Source organism: Columba livia, chromosome 8, assembly GCF_036013475.1.
Source record: "Columba livia isolate bColLiv1 breed racing homer chromosome 8, bColLiv1.pat.W.v2, whole genome shotgun sequence".
Taxonomy (NCBI): Eukaryota; Metazoa; Chordata; class Aves; order Columbiformes; family Columbidae; genus Columba; species Columba livia.
In genome coordinates this window covers 7,869,069-7,885,509 of record NC_088609.1, presented here as the reverse complement: position 1 = coordinate 7,885,509, position 16,441 = coordinate 7,869,069, and the positions used below count along the sequence as shown (strand labels likewise).

The following is a 16,441-nucleotide window of genomic DNA, read 5'->3' as shown; positions in this document are numbered from 1 at the left end:
TGCCCACGCCAGCCTGGCCACGTGGGAGTACTCGTCCCCGAGTGCCACCGGACCTCTCCGCAGGCAGGAATGCCTGTGCCCAACCTGCCAGTGCTGGGTACCCACGTAGAAATGAAGCCATCTGTGTTCTGCACACACCCAAACGCAGACACCGACTCGGCTTCAACATCCTGAGTTTCCAACAGCCCTTTGGGAACAGCTCTGCTCTGGCTTGTCCCTTGCTCTGACCAAAGGCACATCAGACCTGATGCTGGAGGTGGTGGCCCCTTCTTGCACTCCCCTCCTGCCCCTGACACTGCCCATCCTGATGAGAGGGAAGAGCTGGAAAAAAAGACCTGCAAATATCAATACCTCTCATTTAAATGTCACTAGAACAACAAAAGGTTAAAGAGATCTGCTCTCCCAACCAGTTATGTCTGAAAACACTAGCAGGGATGTGCAGTGTGGGCAAATCCTTTAATGCCCTAATATCATCCATCTCTCCCTTTTCCTCTCTCCTATCTCTCCATCCTCCAGCATATATCCATTTTATTCCTTGTTTTTACCCAACACGTTCCTAACCAGCAGCCAGAGGTTGTCACGCCACACAGACTCTACATCTCTCCCATCAACACCCCAGTACCTGGCCAGCCACAAATTTATTCTGAACCTCCTGTTACCACCAAAACCAGGACGATATCTGCAGCTGCTGGGGGACCAGGCAGGGCTTACAAATACCCCAGCTCCTGCTGCCCCTAAAACCATAGGGTTTAGCCCTAAAATGACATGCAGGCAGGGGGACCATCACATCCCACTGCTGCCTCTGACCCCCCCAGATGACAGCTTGCCTGAAGACAGCGGTTTCTCTCGGCAAACCCGCAAGAGATTCTGCCGTGTATAAGCTTGGCTGGGTTTCAAAGCATAACGAAACTTAAAATTCCCTGGGAAGGGATTCTATTAAAAAAAAGAAAAGGAAGAAAAAAAAATTCCTTTCAGCCATACTGAAATGTACTGTTTTGGGAAACAAATCAAAACGCCTCGTTCCAATGTTGACTTTGAAAGTTTTATGTGATTTAGACCATATGACACTGCAAGATAAAAGGGAAAAAAAAGACACCCAGAAAGGAAAAAACAGAATTTTCTTCTGCTGAAATGCACAGACAAGGCTCCTTAACACCATGCTGGGGGTTTATGTGGTTTGAGGCCTTTTTTTCTTGCCCAAATCAAATTTATTTATAATCAAATGAGGTTTCGCAAACCTGCTCCAGCTCTCATAACTGGATTCGCTACCAGGGAAGGAGCCCGGGGGAGATTTGGGAGCAGAAGTGTCACTTCTCCCTGCAGGTCTGCCACAAAGAAACACCCCCGGGGAACAAATATCCCCCCTCCTCAAGAAAAACCTGAGATACCTTCCTCCTCCCCAGCTTCCTTCCCCACCCCTAGCAGCAGCCCTGAGTGTTTGAGCTGTATATTTGGGGCAGAAAGCCTCTTTTAGCAGATTTCTGCCATACCTAAGCCTTGAGGCTGCCACTTGGGGCAGGGGAGGGCAAGTCCATGTGAAATGGTCCCCACTCCAACCCCTCTCCAAGGCACTGGTGAACATGGGGAGCACACTGCTGGATCTCCATCCATCCTCAGAAGACACCCAGAGAGAGCACCACCCCATGTGGGGACCCCTTTTTCTTGCAGCAGCTCCATAACCACTCTGCTGAGAAGCCCCATGGAGCTTTGGGGACACTGTTCTTGGGGGGGTCACTCACTCGATAGCAGGCATGTTTGGCGCAGACATAGGGCTGACTTCTTTGGCTTTCTGAAGGGCATGCTTCTGGTTAAAGGCCTCCTCTTCCTCCTGCTCATCCTGCGGAGGAAAGAGGGGAGTTGCTTAGTGGAACATTGGGGTTTCAAGGGAAGGTGCAGCCACCATAGAATCACAGAATGGTTTGGGTTCGAAGGGACCTTCAAAGCTCATCCAGTTCCACCCCTGCCATGAGCAGGGACATCTTTACCAGCTCCGGTTGCTCAGAGCCCTGTCCAGCCTGGCCTGGGATGACTCCAGGGATGGTTCATCCACCACCTCTCTGGGCAACCTGAACCAGGCTCTCACCACCCTCAAGTGTCAAAAATTTCTTCCTTATGTCTAGCCTGAAAGGCAGGAAGGGATGCAGGGAGGTACCTTAGATGATAATGCATGCAGGAGAAAAGGAGACCTGCATTTCCAAAGACAGACTTTATATTCCTTGTGCTATGGGGACACAACTTCCCCGCTTTGCCAGATCTCACTGAAGGCGTCAGCACTACTTAAATAAGTGAACCCAGCCCACTCCAGGCACGAGCCGGGCTGTGCAGGCTAGAACAGCCCCAGACGGCGCAGACCAGCTCAGCCCTCCCTTCTTCACAGCCACAAGGGTGAGACAGGCATCCCTCCAATGGAGTGGGAGGCAAGGCATCCATGAAACACCCCAGCGGAGACCGTATGGCTTTAATGAGTACAGTTGTGTCTTCGGTGCAAGAAATGTCATTAGGAGTCATTAGGAGTCATTAGTGCTTATTGAGCCTTTTCAGAAACTCAGCACTCCCTTAATTGATGCTGCGGGTATGGCGTGGGGCTCTGCCACCCCTCTCACCCCAGCAGCAGTCAGCAGCCCCTGGAAGTGCCACCTGCTGCCACCGCAGCGGGACAGAGACTCCCAGATGTACCCCTCAGGCAAACCAGCACTGTGCCCCATTGCGATTGCTGCTAAGGGGTCAGATTTACACCAGCGTGGAAGCCTCTCAGTAAACCCCAAGGACCTGAGTAATAGGCAAGGGCTCCAAAAAAACCTGGCACCGTGGGATGGCTGATCCCCTCCAAGGAGCAGCAATGACCCTCGCAGCTCTCGTTTATGGACCGTTATCCAGATGGTGCCCCAACATTTTAGCACTCCCTGAATATTTCCTAACATGGTCTTAAAATAAGCTAAGCCAAATAACCTTCTCAAGCACCATCCTAAATTGCATCCTAAATCACATCCACTGCTCTGCGGGCAGACGGGGAATAAATATGGACACCAGTGGAAAGTGCTTCCCATTCCTCAACTCCAGATCACTTGGGCAAATAACCATCCCCATATGAGACCCCATCAGATAGATGAGGGTTATCTTGATCTGACTGGAGGAAAACAAAACTGGAGAGCTTAAATGGAGAAACAGTTAAGCCACTCTTGATGGGAAGTGTGGGTGTTCCTGGATAGACATGAGACCAGCAGTTTTAAGCACTGTCCTAAATCAAAGCCTAACTGGCTTTGTCCAGTGATATGGGTTTGTGTTTGAGAGGAGCACCCCATGTACCCTCCTGAGGGAAGAGCCCCCCCTTCAAATTTGACCTGATCTCTTTCCAAAGCAGGCTGAGCTAAAGAACATGGTGGCCCTGGCTCTGGAGTGAGGACAGCCACAGGCAGTACCCTGGTGCCTTTTCTGCTGACTCCCTCCTTCGCCCTCTTCATACCAGCAAGAGAAGAAAAAGAAGCAACAGGAACGTACCTTGGTGAGCTCCTGAGCGTTGGCCAGGTTGTCCACCGCAATGGCCAAGAACACATTCAGCAGAGTATCTGTGAGCAGCTAAGGATGCACAAGGCACATGTTAAGGACATGGGTGTCTGTAGCCACCGAGGGAGGGTGGCTGTAATGGCTCCTCATCAGTTCAGTGAGGAGCAGCCAAAGGGGCAAACTCCTCACCCATCCCATGTATACAGCCCTCAATGCACCTCCAGTTAGCTCCTTCCCTGCATTTGGGATATCCCTGATGGGAGGAAGGAGCAGTGGGTGGGGAGGAGGGTGCCATCAGAGATGCAGATGAGATGTGTTTGTCTCCACTTAAAGCACATCAGTCAGGTGGATACAGTTCCCAAACAAGGTGAGGATGATGAAATAGATGGAGGACCACATGCCCGAGCGAACACCTCCCTGGGAGCGGATGCCATTGTACATCACCTCGTTCCAGTCCTCACCTGTCAGGATCTGCAGGAAAAGCAAACCAGCAGCTCTGTCACCTGCACCTTCTCATCCCCTGGACAGCTCCCTCGGATCTGCCCCAACAACACACAGGAGCCAAGAACAGAAACCCTGTGCAGTAAATGACCCAGCTCTGCAGCTGCAGCACTTGAGGGAGATGATGCTGGACACTGCTGAGGATTTAGTTCTCCTCAGAAGAGTTTTGAAACTCTTCTGCCTTGCACAACAGAGGTGGAAGAGTTTCCATCTCTTGCTATCTGCTTTGTTACACAGCAGGAGAGAGAGGAAGTAATTTATATCCTAACATCTGATGGAGAGGAACCTGTTTGCTTTAAAGAGCCCTTTCCAGCCAGTGGGCAGTGAGCAAAGAGTCCCAAGTCCTTTTGGTCATGTCCCCTTGCAGCCCAGCTCCTACCTGAAACACTGTCATGATGGCTGCAGGGAAAGTGTCGAAGTTGGCCGATGGTGTCCCATCGATGAAGTTAAACCTGGAAATGGAACCAGAAGGACACAAATAGGCTGGAGTACCAAGGTCATCAAACCCCTGATTACTGTGCTATCAGCTTTCTTGTGCTTAGGAGGGCCTTTCCTCACTCCAAGGAAGGACTCCGGACCATTTGGTGCCAAAACCAAAAAGGTCTCCTGGCCAAAATGACCCACACAGCCCAGAGATACCTGCCCGAGCAGGGTCTTTCATAAGGGAGAGCACCCTGTGAGGCAAGGCTACAGTCTTCAAGACACCTAAGAGGGCTTTAATGCCAAGAAATTCCTTTTCCACAGACTTAAAACAACATACCTGCCTCCAAACAGCTGCATTCCCAGCAAGGCAAAGACTACAATGAATAGGAAGAGGAGGAAGAGCAGGCTGATAATAGACTTCATGGAGCTCATCAGTGAGACCACCAAATTCCTCAGGGATGCCCAGTACCTGGAAAACAGAACCAGTGCTGGAGCCCTTGCAGAGATGCTGAAGCAACAGTATCTGGGCTGCAGCCACAGTCTGAGACATAGGGTGACAATAACGGGTGGTTGGTACATACTTGGTTATTTTAAATATTCGTAGTAGACGAAGGGCTCGTAGGACACTGATCCCAAAAGAGGTTCCTGGCCTGAAGATAGCCCAAACCACTTCGAAGATGCTTCCCACTGTGACCTGAGAAGCAGACACAGCCATGAGGCAAAGCATGGGTTGTTGCAAGGAAACCTTCATGTGCCTGAAGATGAGGAGGCACCCACCACCTCGCCCAAGGCCAGGAGTCTCAGCCTGGCACAGGCAGGAGGTCCCAGCAGAAAGGGTTCCCTTGCCCGCTGCAAGGACCATCCCGTTCTTCTCACCCTTGGTTCCTCATGCTGCAGACACCTGCCAAACATCTCCCCGTACACCTGCAGCATCTCTGGGGCCACTTACCCCACAGTCAAAGCAGTTGAAGGAAGAATGGAAGTAAAGGCGTGGCCCCATTCCGTACATCTTTAAGGACATCTCCAGGAGGAAGAGCCCAAGAAACAGAAACTCTGCATAGTCTGAAAGAGAAAACCCAGACACACTACCCTTGGGACACCAAACCATGAGGAGCATCCTGCATGAATCCACACCTGTAGCACCCCCAGCTCTCTCAGGCAAGGGTATGGGGTGACGCTTGTCTGCAAGGACCTCAATTACATATATAACAGAGCACCAAGGGCACAAGTTAATCATTCAGGGTAGGTGCACCAGCCTCCCAGGGGTTTGAGAAGACAAGAGATGGCCAACATGGAGCAGAGCAGCTCTTTACTATTACACAATGGTGACTGGGGCATCTGCAAAGACATTAACCACACAACACTGTAAGGGAATATTAGCAACCTGGATTTAAATCTTTGCATGGCTGGAATTTGGCCACAGTAACCGAGCAGAACAGCCAAGAGCCAGTGAAAAGCTTCTCCAGCTATTTCATGAACATTAGCAGGCACCTTTTCCAAAAGATGCTTCTCACCACGACCAGCTGCTGTACCACACCATGGCGTGTTGGGATCCCGGCAAGTCTGAGCATGCAAATACAAATTTGGGCAGGCCTGCTGCTTGATGGAGACATTTTCAAGGTAAGAAAAACACAGCCGTGAAAGCAGCACTGTCCCTACTCCAACAGCTCAGGAGGAACACACGGCTGCCACGGGGTCGACTACGCTGTTAGCGCCAAGCTAGAATACATATGCGTGTACTGCCTCTGAGACCTGACCACAGGGGCTGGGGCGTGCTCCAGTAGCTGGTTTTAAGCTTGGGACCACCACACCATGCTCTGCACCAAAACTTTAACCAAGAAGTTCTCCCATGACCAGCTCCATCCCTGCAAACTCACGCCTTTCCAACAATTGCTTGTGGGCATTCAAAGATAGATCTCCAGCAAGCTTTCAATCACTACTGTTCACAATTTCAAGATAAACCCAACTGAGGCCTGCAGTCTATTTTTTTCTCTTGCAAACACATTGGATCTGAAGGGCATGAGGCCCGTAAAACTCCTCCACTTTTGTTCATAGACCTGAGGCAGCCATCCGTGGCCAGAGGGCTGAATTAAATGGCTGTAAATGGTCCTTTGTTATCTAATCATAGAAGAGAATCACAGAATAGTTTAGGTGGGAAGGGACCTTCAAAGCTCATCCAGCCCAAACCCTTCACCAGCTCAGGTTGCTCAGAGTGTGGTCCAGCCTGGCCTGGGATGTCTCCGGGGATGGTTCATCCACCACCTCCCTGGGCAACCTGGGCCAGTGTTTCACCACTCTCATGTAAAAAAAAAAATCTCTTTCTCATATCTGGCCTGAATCTCCGCTCCTTTAGTTTAAAAACCATCACCCCTTGTCCTACCACAACAGGCCCCGCTAAAAAGTCTGTCCCCTTCTTTCTCATTGGCCCCTTTTAAGCACAGAAAGGCTGCAATAAGTCTCCCCAGAGCATTCTCTTCTGCAGGCTGAACAACCTCAACTCTCTCAGCCTGTCCTCACAGTAGAGCTGTTCCAGCCTCAGATAATTTCTGTGGCCTCCTCTGTACCCTCTCCAGCAGGTCCATGACTATCCTGTACTGAAGGCTCCAGAGCTGGACACGATACTCCAGGTGGGGTCTCATCAGAGCAGACAAGTTATCAATAGTGAACATAGTCCACACTATTCCTCACCCATCTCCATACCAATATGACTCTGGTGGAACTCATCCCCACTTGCCCAGGGGCAAGGAGCAAGGGTGTGCTGCAACCTCCAGCTGCTGGAGACAAGAAGGTTGCAGGAGGCTTTGCCTGCCCACACAGTGCTCTCACACCTACACAAAGTCCAGAAACTCACAGAGGAAATGTGTGAGCCAGGCTGGCTGGTTGTGATGGACGATGGCCACACAGGCAGTGTTGAGAGCCACCAAGCTCAAGACAATCCAGTAGAAGACCTGTGATTTCACCATGTGGCGGACAGAGATGCGCAGGAGTCGCTCCTTGTGCCGTAAGTAGGAGGCACCGTCCACTCTGGCACCTTTGAGGCCAGAGTGACTCATGGGATTACCTATGGGAAAAGAGGGGGAAGAAGGAGGTGGGTGTTCCAGCCATCACGAGAGAAGGCCTTGGGTGCTCCAGCACTCTCCACAACATGAGACAGGACATGCAGCTCACAAACACTGATCTTGTGGGAGATGACTTAACCACACAGTTTTTATATGGTACAGGCAGCAGCAGGTGATTTGCCCCCTTTGCTGCCAAACTAGCAGAGATAGCTGAGCTGTGCCAATCTCCATGTGATAGGTGCAACCCTCACAACTCAATAAGCTGGCAGAGGTTTCAGGGAGGAAAGCTCCAAACTGCACTAACCTAAGGTTGGATGAAGGGGTCTTCTCTGTGCCAGCCTCCGCTCACCCACGGAGGCGATATCAACGCAGTGCTCATCACTTGAGTCGCGGTTCATGGCATCCGTCCGGTTCCTTTTGATGGTGGCTCGCCTGAGCACTGGGAAGGGAAGAGGAAGAGGTGTTGGTGGCCCAATTGTGCCAGTAGCCACCTCATTGGACCATGATCTGGTGATCAGTACCTGTCTAGAGTCACCCATGCGACCTTAGTCCAGAGCTGTCTCTTGTGCAGGACCAGACTCTCCCGGCCTGCATGGTCTCTTAGGGGTTATGCTGTCAGTCCACCTCCCCACACTCCAAAGACCCCACTGGGGCACTCCCGAATCTCCATCCTCTCATCACAGCTAGAGGGTTTCCACCTCCAGCTGCAGGCAGGCAGAAGGGAGGACAGGCAGGTGTTTAGGCAGGGCTTTGCTTGTCTTACCTTCTAAGGCTGAGGTCCCAGAATTTTTGTTCTCTTCAGCCAGCATGACTTCCTCTACGCAAAACACAGAGTTCAACATCAGGAGACAAGACACCCTTGGCTGAGCACATCAGACCTCACTGCCTTGTACCTAAGCACTTTGCCCAGACTGGAGGTGGTTGCTCTATGTTGCAAACTCTTGTCAAGTATTGCTTAAGTGTCCAAAGACAAATTTATAAGAGTGGCAAGTGGCAGCTACCACACATTGCACGAAAAAGAAAAATTACTTATCATCAATCCTTTTTCCTACCCTGTAAATAACTCCACTAAAGAAGCTGAACATTGTAGACAGGTCTTGGGCTTAATATCCCAACCTAGGATCAAAGCTGAGGTCTGGGGCTCAGGCTTTTTTTCAAGTTACCATCCTTTTTCAAGTCTGAATGCCAGATGAAAGTGTGAACCTTCCCTTTCCAGAGCTGAGTGCACTGAACTAATCCCCACAAGAGGCAAGCAAGGACAAGGGCTATAGCAGTCTGGGGACCAGCACCCATGGGCTGTCATGCCTCACTGAGTATCAGCAGGAAGCCCAGAAACCTCCATCATCCCCATCCTTTGCCCAGGTCCAGATGGGAGCCCTGAGCTGGAAACCAGTGAGTGCATCCCCTCCAGACTGCTTCAGGAGCAGGTTGAGCTGGAAACCCACCGTTCTACTGCTGCTTTCTACTGCTTTTCCCCTGTCCATCACTGCAGGAGACTGAAGAGAAAGGAAACTATAGCAGTGCAAAGCTCCCAGCAGTGATGCTCACAGCCATCCCTGGAGACATAATATGCCTCATGTTTGAGATGTGACCGTTTCATGCCACAGAACATGAGGTTTCATCAGCTGTTGGCAACGTTCTTGCTCTCAGCCTGGCCAGAGAGCTGCTGGAGCATCTGGGGCCAAGCTCACCCTTCTACCCGACACTGTCATGTGAGCACCTGGACAACTCTGGGATTGCACTGGATGATGCCCAGGGATCCTTTCCCATCCCCACCACTCTGCATGATCTGTGGTCCCCACCAGCCCCCGTCCCACCAGCCCTTACCTGCTTTGTCTATCCAGGCCCGGTAGCCATTGAGCTCCCGCTCAATCTGCTGTTGGCGCCGCAGCTTCATGAAAGCTCGGCGGTTCTCCACTCGCTCCCTCTCTTTGGCAAACTCCCTGGAGAAGGACAGACAGGGGACAGTGAGAGTGTGGCCAGGGGCAAAGGGATGCACAGGGCGCTGGGGGCACCACAGGGCTGGGAGGGGAGGCAGGGACCAAGGGTGAGCACAAGTGAAGGGCTGCTGGAGTATGTTGGGAAGATGCATGGCCAGGGGACAGGTGCACAATCAGAGGACAAGAGGCTTCTTTGCAGGAGAAAAAGTGCAGGTGCACATGGAGGATGCTCCCAGTGCCACCCGACTCCACAACCAGCTCAGCTCCTCTGTGCCTTTGAAGAATAAAAACTGGGCACTGTGAGGAAGCAGCAAAGGGATGGAGGAGGGCAAGTCCTGTACCCCACCTTCACCACCTCTTCCTCTGAATCCTTTCTTTTTCCAGTCTCTCCTTGGACAACCCTGTTGCACTTCTCTGGACTTCAGTGTCTCACATGAATTGTCCAGGCACTGTGACTAGTCCAGAGAAGGACAACAGCTTGGCACAGCTTCAGGCAGGAGGGCAGGCAGTGCCACATGGGCTCTGGGCAGCCAAGGGCACATCAAATGCTGAGCAATGCTGGCCAGAGTGAACACCGTGCCTGCTGCTCATGGTGCATGGATGTGGTAGCATCCACATGCTCATGTGCACTCCTCGACGCAACCATAAACACACTCTGGGGTACATAAGATATATGATTTCACCTATAGCCCAGCCCAGAGCTGTGCAAAGACACCCATATGCAGCAAAAGCTAGATACACCTTCTCGCATGCAGTTAAAACACAAGACTGCACTGTTAAGCATGGTCTGCATTCTGGATTTCACAGGCTCGTAGCTACATGCAGAAGGCCTGTGTAGGCTGACCTTCTGACATTTGCAACCACTCTATGAAAAAGCACTCACAGCCCTAAGAATGTATGCAAAGGCCATTGCACACAGAGAAATTGAAATATTTGGCAGGAAGCACAAGGGTGGCAATCCCTGAGGTGGTAACCTCCCACCCACACCAGGGGTTATATGTGAAATGACACGGCCGGACCTTCTATGAGGACCCATACCTCATGCTTGCATACACCACATACCTGGGACATCTCAGCCCACACATTATACCTCTACTGATGATCACAGTTGCACACAGGGAGCATCCCTCACACCAGATATCCCCCCAGCACACCCTTCCTTCCTTGCAACACCATCAGGGAGGTGCAATCTGTTGGCTGTCCCATCCCTGAGCCCTGTCTGCACAGAGGAACCCAGCCCCTGCCTTCAGCCACCTCCCAGTCCCAGGCTGCTCCGAGGGAAGCATGATTGCAAAGAACAAATGGCATCATTCTCTCTGCAAGACAAACGTCTTTCTCCTCAGAGACTAGCAGCAATCTCCACCCTCAAAAAAACATAAAATAAAAAAAAATTCAAAAGAACTGAAAGAATTGGTCTGTCTGCTGCAGAGAGAGTTCAAGTGCATTACCCCAGCTGAGCTATTACACCCTTAATGCTGTGTGGGCTTTCACATATGTGTGTGTGTGTTTGTGTGAAAAGCCATGAATGTTCCTTGCATCTCTTGTTTAAGATCCCCAGACAATTCAAGCGTTTTTTAATTCGACCCCAGGAAGGTGAAGTTTCCTGCCGCTCTGGCATTAAGCATCAAATGACTCTCCCCCTCCATCGCTGGCTTTCAGACTGAAATGAGACTTTCCTCCTAGGGCCGGGAAGGGGAAGAGAACAAAAGGCAAGGAAGAGAAAAGCAGCCTAAGTGGAGGGAAGGAGGGCGGGAGGAGACGGGGAGGGAAGGGGGGGAGATGGGGGGTGAAGAGGGGGAGAAGGAAGGACCTCCCACAGCCAAGGGCAAAATGCATTCTCAGTTTGGGGCATGTCATGCAAAAACTCTCCTTGCTCCTCACTGGAGGAAAGGCAAGATGATTCTGGCTATGCCATCATCCCTCACCAGTCTTTGTTAGCGAATTTGAGATGTCAAGAAACAAGAAGATGCTGTTTGCTTCTCTCCCTCTGGCTTGGTCCACTGGTCCTCCCATGTGCTGGACATCTGCCCCATGGGCCATAACCCCCTGCCAGCCAGCACCTCGGCTGAACTTTTGCCAGCTGGACCCTACAGATATATTTTGTGTCCAGAAACACCCGCAAAGCTTCCCCTGCTTTACACCAGCTGGGAATCTGGCCCCTCTCTGCCACCTCCTGCTTGCTCATCCCTCCATCTTGCAGCTCCTCCTCTGCTGAGGCTGGTGTCTCCTTTTGCTGCATGGCAAGAGAAGCCATCACCATGTGTCCATGGAGAAACCCAACCAGAAGGACTAGCTGAGCTTCAAATTGCCTTTTACCAGAGGAAGGAATGGAAGCATCTTTTCCAGTGCCCCTCTCACTGAGCACCATTTGCTCCTACCCAACCATTTGCTCACGGAGCACTAATCTGCAAGAAGCTGGTGCCAGGGACAAGGTCCGTGCAGCCGCCGCAGCGTCTCTGGGGGAGACACTTCCCACATGCTTGATCCCTAATGGACCTTAATTGCTTCTGTCCATTAGAAGGAAGAAAGGGTGGCAGAGAGGGGAGAGGAAAAAAAAAAAGTTAAGCTCAACTTAATGAATTATTACATTTCAGAAAGACACGTTACCGAGCAGGGCAGCAGCGGGGGCTGGTGACATCTGAGAGTGGGTAGGCGATGCTGACAGATCAAGGATTGCTCAGAGCCAATTTGCAGCAGCGGGTAGAGATAATACTGTATGTGTGCAAGAACAGGGCCAGCCACAGTGACTGACAGCTGCCTGGGAAGGCTCCAAGTCACAGGCAGGGCAGCATCTCCTTGCCCAGAGAGCCAGGCGCCCATCGAAGGGCTCTGCTCCCCAACGTGTTTGGGTTATATCCCCAGGAATGACCCAATTTTGCCTTGCCCGGCCTGCTGGGGTGGCTGAAGCATAGATGGTTTGCTCCTCCTCTGCCTCATAATTGTCCTCTACAGCCCAGGTATTCCCCTCATGTGGCCCAAGAGCACCTCTGCTCCAGGTAGGAGACCTTGAAGACACCACTGTGCTTGGTCACCTTCCTCCCCGGGCCTCTGTACCCTCACTCGCACCAGGGCAGCAATGCTTTTACTATATCGCTGTGCTCTGCTCAACTGGAGAGCCCAGGTCTGGTTTTAATGGGAGAACTCCTCATGTGGAAGCATCCAGACTGAAAATGGGCCACATTTTTTAAAAACAGAACAAAAACAGATTGAAAAAAATCAAATCACAAGACAACCAACAACCAAAAACCAGTTAAGGAAAAAAAAAAACAAACAACCTGCAATCTACTTTTCTCTTTTTTGGAGCTTGCGTCCAGGGCAGGAACACAGCACTGGTCACATCAATATTGTGGCTTCCATGCTTTGAAACAACAAGCCAAACATTTTCAAACCCATTAATTCGTTGCCTTTTGCCACCATTGAAGACAACTCTAACAAACCAGTTACCAAATGGGTCTTAAAACAACACGAGGCAGCAGAAAAGGATAGAGTGGAAAGAGGAGAAGTAGCAGATGACACGCTGAGGATGAGGCAGCAGCACCGTGCCACTGTGAAAAAACAACCCATATATAATGGGATGTATAACAAGGAACACCATCTGCAAGACATCAGGTAATACTGCTGCTCTCCTCAACACCTGTGGGGTCTCAGCACATGGCTCTGCTTCAGGTTTGAGCACCACAATTTGAGGAAAAAACACCTTCAACTCCAGGAGGGTGTCAGAGAAGGTTATGGGACAGAACTGCCAACAGACAGTTTAGAAAACACAGATCAGACAGCTGCAAACCAGGGGGGGCTCAGATGGTATTTACCCAAGAGGTGTAAAGGAACTAAAGTAAGTGTGTGCAGAATTCACTGTGCAGTCTGTAAGCTGGTTCTTCATCTTCAACAGCCAGTGGCAAGCAGGCACAGCAGCACTGGGATTAGTGCACTGAACTGAGAGCAAAGGTGTCCAACGGGTACAAAAACGTCTGCAGGGGGAAGATGTGCTTCATAGGTCTGCTTTGAGGGAGGCAACAAGCTTTTTGGGCAAAGGCAATTGCTTGATTTAAGTTCACTCAAACTGCCAGAATCAGTCAAGGAATATTCAAGGCCAGGCTGGATGGGGCTCTGAGCAACCTGATCTGGTTGACGACATCCCTGCTTGTGGCAGGGGGTTGTACTGGATAAGCTTTGAGGGTCTCTTGCAACTCAAACCATTCTAAGATTCCTTAACAAAACTGGACTGTCTCAAGAAAGTCTTCCCATGACGCACTCACTGGTGAAAAGAAAAGATTTTTAAAAAGGAAAAGAGAAACATCCTATTTCTTGTATTCCCTTTTGGTGGTGACCGTTAGCTTTTGATCATCTCTCTGTACTTTGGCAACAGTTATGTGTTCGCCGCGTTGTGAGAAAGCTGCAGCAAGAACCGGAGCGTACAGCTGACGATGCTAAAGAGAGGCACATTTATAGAGTGCCGGCAGACACATGAGTTGGGGAATGAAGAGCTGACAAGCTGTTGGTGACATCAAATGGCAAAATGGGAAGGAGCTGGGAGATACCAGCCCTGAGATTACCCATTACATCACCGTCCCATTTAAAAAGGGCTAGATGCTGATTGTTACCTTCTAACTTGGAGAAAGCTTGTGATTTAAATCAGATTTTATTATAGGTACTTGCTGATGTTTGTCACTTCTACTGGGTCCGAAAGGGGCTTGTATTAGAGAGGACTGATATCAAGCAGCATGAACAATTCAGAAAGATCTCATCATGCTCGTTTGCATTGACACCCCACGCTAAGAGGTGAACAAAAATAGAGGCAGCAGGGAAAGGTGATGAGAACATGAAGGCACAGGGAGAAGGCAGCCCAAATGGGAAACTGTCTCCATGAGTGGGGAGAGGCCAGAGAGGCTCCAGACGAGGACCCACCAGAAGCAAAGTCAAGTCTCCCAGCACTAAAGAGCTCCTTTTATAAGCCGATCCCTCAAAGAGATGTGGGCCATTGTGGCTCCATGTAGGGCCCAAAGCAGCAGGGACAGGGTCACCATTGGCCAGCTGTGTTATGGGATCTCTCTGGTCCAGGCTTTGGGCAGCTTTGAAGATGAAGTTCAAGAATTCAAATAATTGGAGACACTGAAATGACTCAAAGCAGGGAGAAGCACAAGAGAACTTGGACTTTGCATCTGCTGATGAGGAACACAGCCCACTGACCGGCAAGGCCTTTATGTACCTCCCCTCTTCTCTCCAGGAATCCCTATTTCTCGTCTATAGTTATCTCCAGTCAAGAGGATCTCATTCACCCAAGCGCAGGTTCAATCTTGGCTGGGCATCAGCCGCATGTTGCTGCAAAGCCTGTCCCTCACCAATGGATCCCAGCAGAGATACAGGTGTCTGGTCCAGCCTCCGCCTCTCAAGGTGGGATCAGCCCCTCTCCACACCCTTCATGCGTGGTCTCCAAGAGGAAGTACTCTATGACCAAGTGAGAAAAGCACACATGGATGCTTGCTTTGTGTGCAGCTCAACCCTGCAGTGACCTTTTAAAAAGAAAAGACAAGCTTTCCATGACACTTGGATTGCGCTCAGAGCAGTCAACAGTTTGGAGAGCTTGTTGTTTTGAAGTAGAGAAAAATAAATGACAAAGAGGACAAATACCACCAGGAGAAGGGAGCTACTGACATTCCAGTTGTAAATTCTCAGTTTCAACATTTTTCTAAGGGTAACAACGCTGGAGTTTGCATCTCTGGCCCCATTGCTCAGACAAGTCGGTTGTTTGCAACCTTGCACCAAAGGCAGCAATAGCATGGCCAACCCATGCTGAAAAAAAAGCTACAGAGAAGTTCCAGAGGGTCTGGTAGCCCTAGCAGCAAGAAGCAGAGATAGAAGCTCTGGATTTTATTTCGCTCTTATCAGGCAGGGCTGGTATGAGCAGCGCAGCTTCACTGCTTCAAGAGCCCCGGGCTTTGTTCGCAATCACTCCCACTGGCTCCTGCAGTGCTGGGAAAACGCCACTCCTCCCCTTCCCTTCTATGCTCCAGTTTTTATCCTCTGTGAGCAGAGAATGGTTTCACAGTAGCCCCTTTGCAAGTGCCAGCAATCTGCAGATAAAAGATGCACTGCCAGTGCTGCAGGTGAGTTACAACGTGGGGAAAAAAAAAAAAAAATCACCAATTTTCAACGTTTCATCGCATTAACTTCCCATGAACTGCAAAGCACTCTAATCGACGCCTTCACCACACAAACACAATGAATTCAGAACTAATCATCAAGTGTGAAACCCACAATGCAACTGCTAGATATGTCACTCCAGCACTGCAAAACAAACAAACAGCCACCTACGATGTACAGAGAACTGATAACGCTACATGATTCACTCAGGGCATCCTCTCTACTTCACCCAACACGGGTGCCCAGCACCCCCTTGCAAGTATGGAGCTGGCCATGAAGGATCTGGACACCTCCAAAACCAAGTCACAGAGCTGCAGCCACAGCCACACAACTGCTGTCATTAACCAGGATGACAGAAATTACAACAATCTGGAACAAACAAATCCAAAAGCAATATGTGAGCAAGAGCTATCCGCTGAGTGCTTTGTCAAGAGGATCACAACCAAGCCTTTTCACCCGCAGCCTGCAGACAACGGGCAGTCTGCAGAGCAAATTTGCAAGGAGGCACAAAGAAGAGCAGATTTGAAGCAGTCGAGACACGCTGGCAAAGAGAAATCAAAGGCGAAAGTCACCAAATCATCTCTTTGTTGTGGATTCTTTTTTTTTTCATCCTGTCAGGGACAGGCTGTTAAGAAGAGTCGTCACTCCCTGCACCCCCGGGGGACACAGCACAGCAGACACGCACGTCTCTTGTCAGGCAGCTTGTTTGCAAAGGGCTTGGAGGACCTCAGCAGAAAGGTGGTACAGCAGAGCACAGCAGAGCCACTCATTGAATATGGATGCCCACCTGGCTGCTAAATAGAGATGAAGATCTCAAAGGCTCCTTTTGCTTCACTCACGTTCAAACACCACATCAATGACACAAGAGCTTCC

General features: G+C 50.4%; 1 protein-coding gene across 11 annotated transcripts in view; it reads right to left on the bottom strand.

The window, feature by feature from the left end:
* CACNA1E (calcium voltage-gated channel subunit alpha1 E) overlaps positions 1 to 16,441 on the bottom strand; it is a 131,240-nt gene that overhangs the window by 36,704 nt on the left and 78,095 nt on the right. For all 11 annotated transcript variants that reach the window (XR_010474231.1, XR_010474232.1, XR_010474234.1 and 8 more), the window contains exons 10-20: positions 9,315 to 9,430; positions 8,251 to 8,304; positions 7,792 to 7,926; positions 7,280 to 7,489; positions 5,378 to 5,490; positions 5,010 to 5,122; positions 4,766 to 4,897; positions 4,385 to 4,457; positions 3,858 to 3,975; positions 3,499 to 3,566; positions 1,740 to 1,837 (exon numbers count right to left, since the gene is read on the bottom strand). Coding sequence is in view for 7 of the 11 variants with exons in the window: in XM_065071819.1 (XP_064927891.1) it covers positions 1,740 to 1,837; positions 3,499 to 3,566; positions 3,858 to 3,975; positions 4,385 to 4,457; positions 4,766 to 4,897; positions 5,010 to 5,122; positions 5,378 to 5,490; positions 7,280 to 7,489; positions 7,792 to 7,926; positions 8,251 to 8,304; positions 9,315 to 9,430 (1,230 nt within the window). In the remaining 4 variants the exon portion in view is untranslated. The remainder of the gene's footprint in view (positions 1 to 1,739; positions 1,838 to 3,498; positions 3,567 to 3,857; positions 3,976 to 4,384; positions 4,458 to 4,765; positions 4,898 to 5,009; positions 5,123 to 5,377; positions 5,491 to 7,279; positions 7,490 to 7,791; positions 7,927 to 8,250; positions 8,305 to 9,314; positions 9,431 to 16,441) is intronic.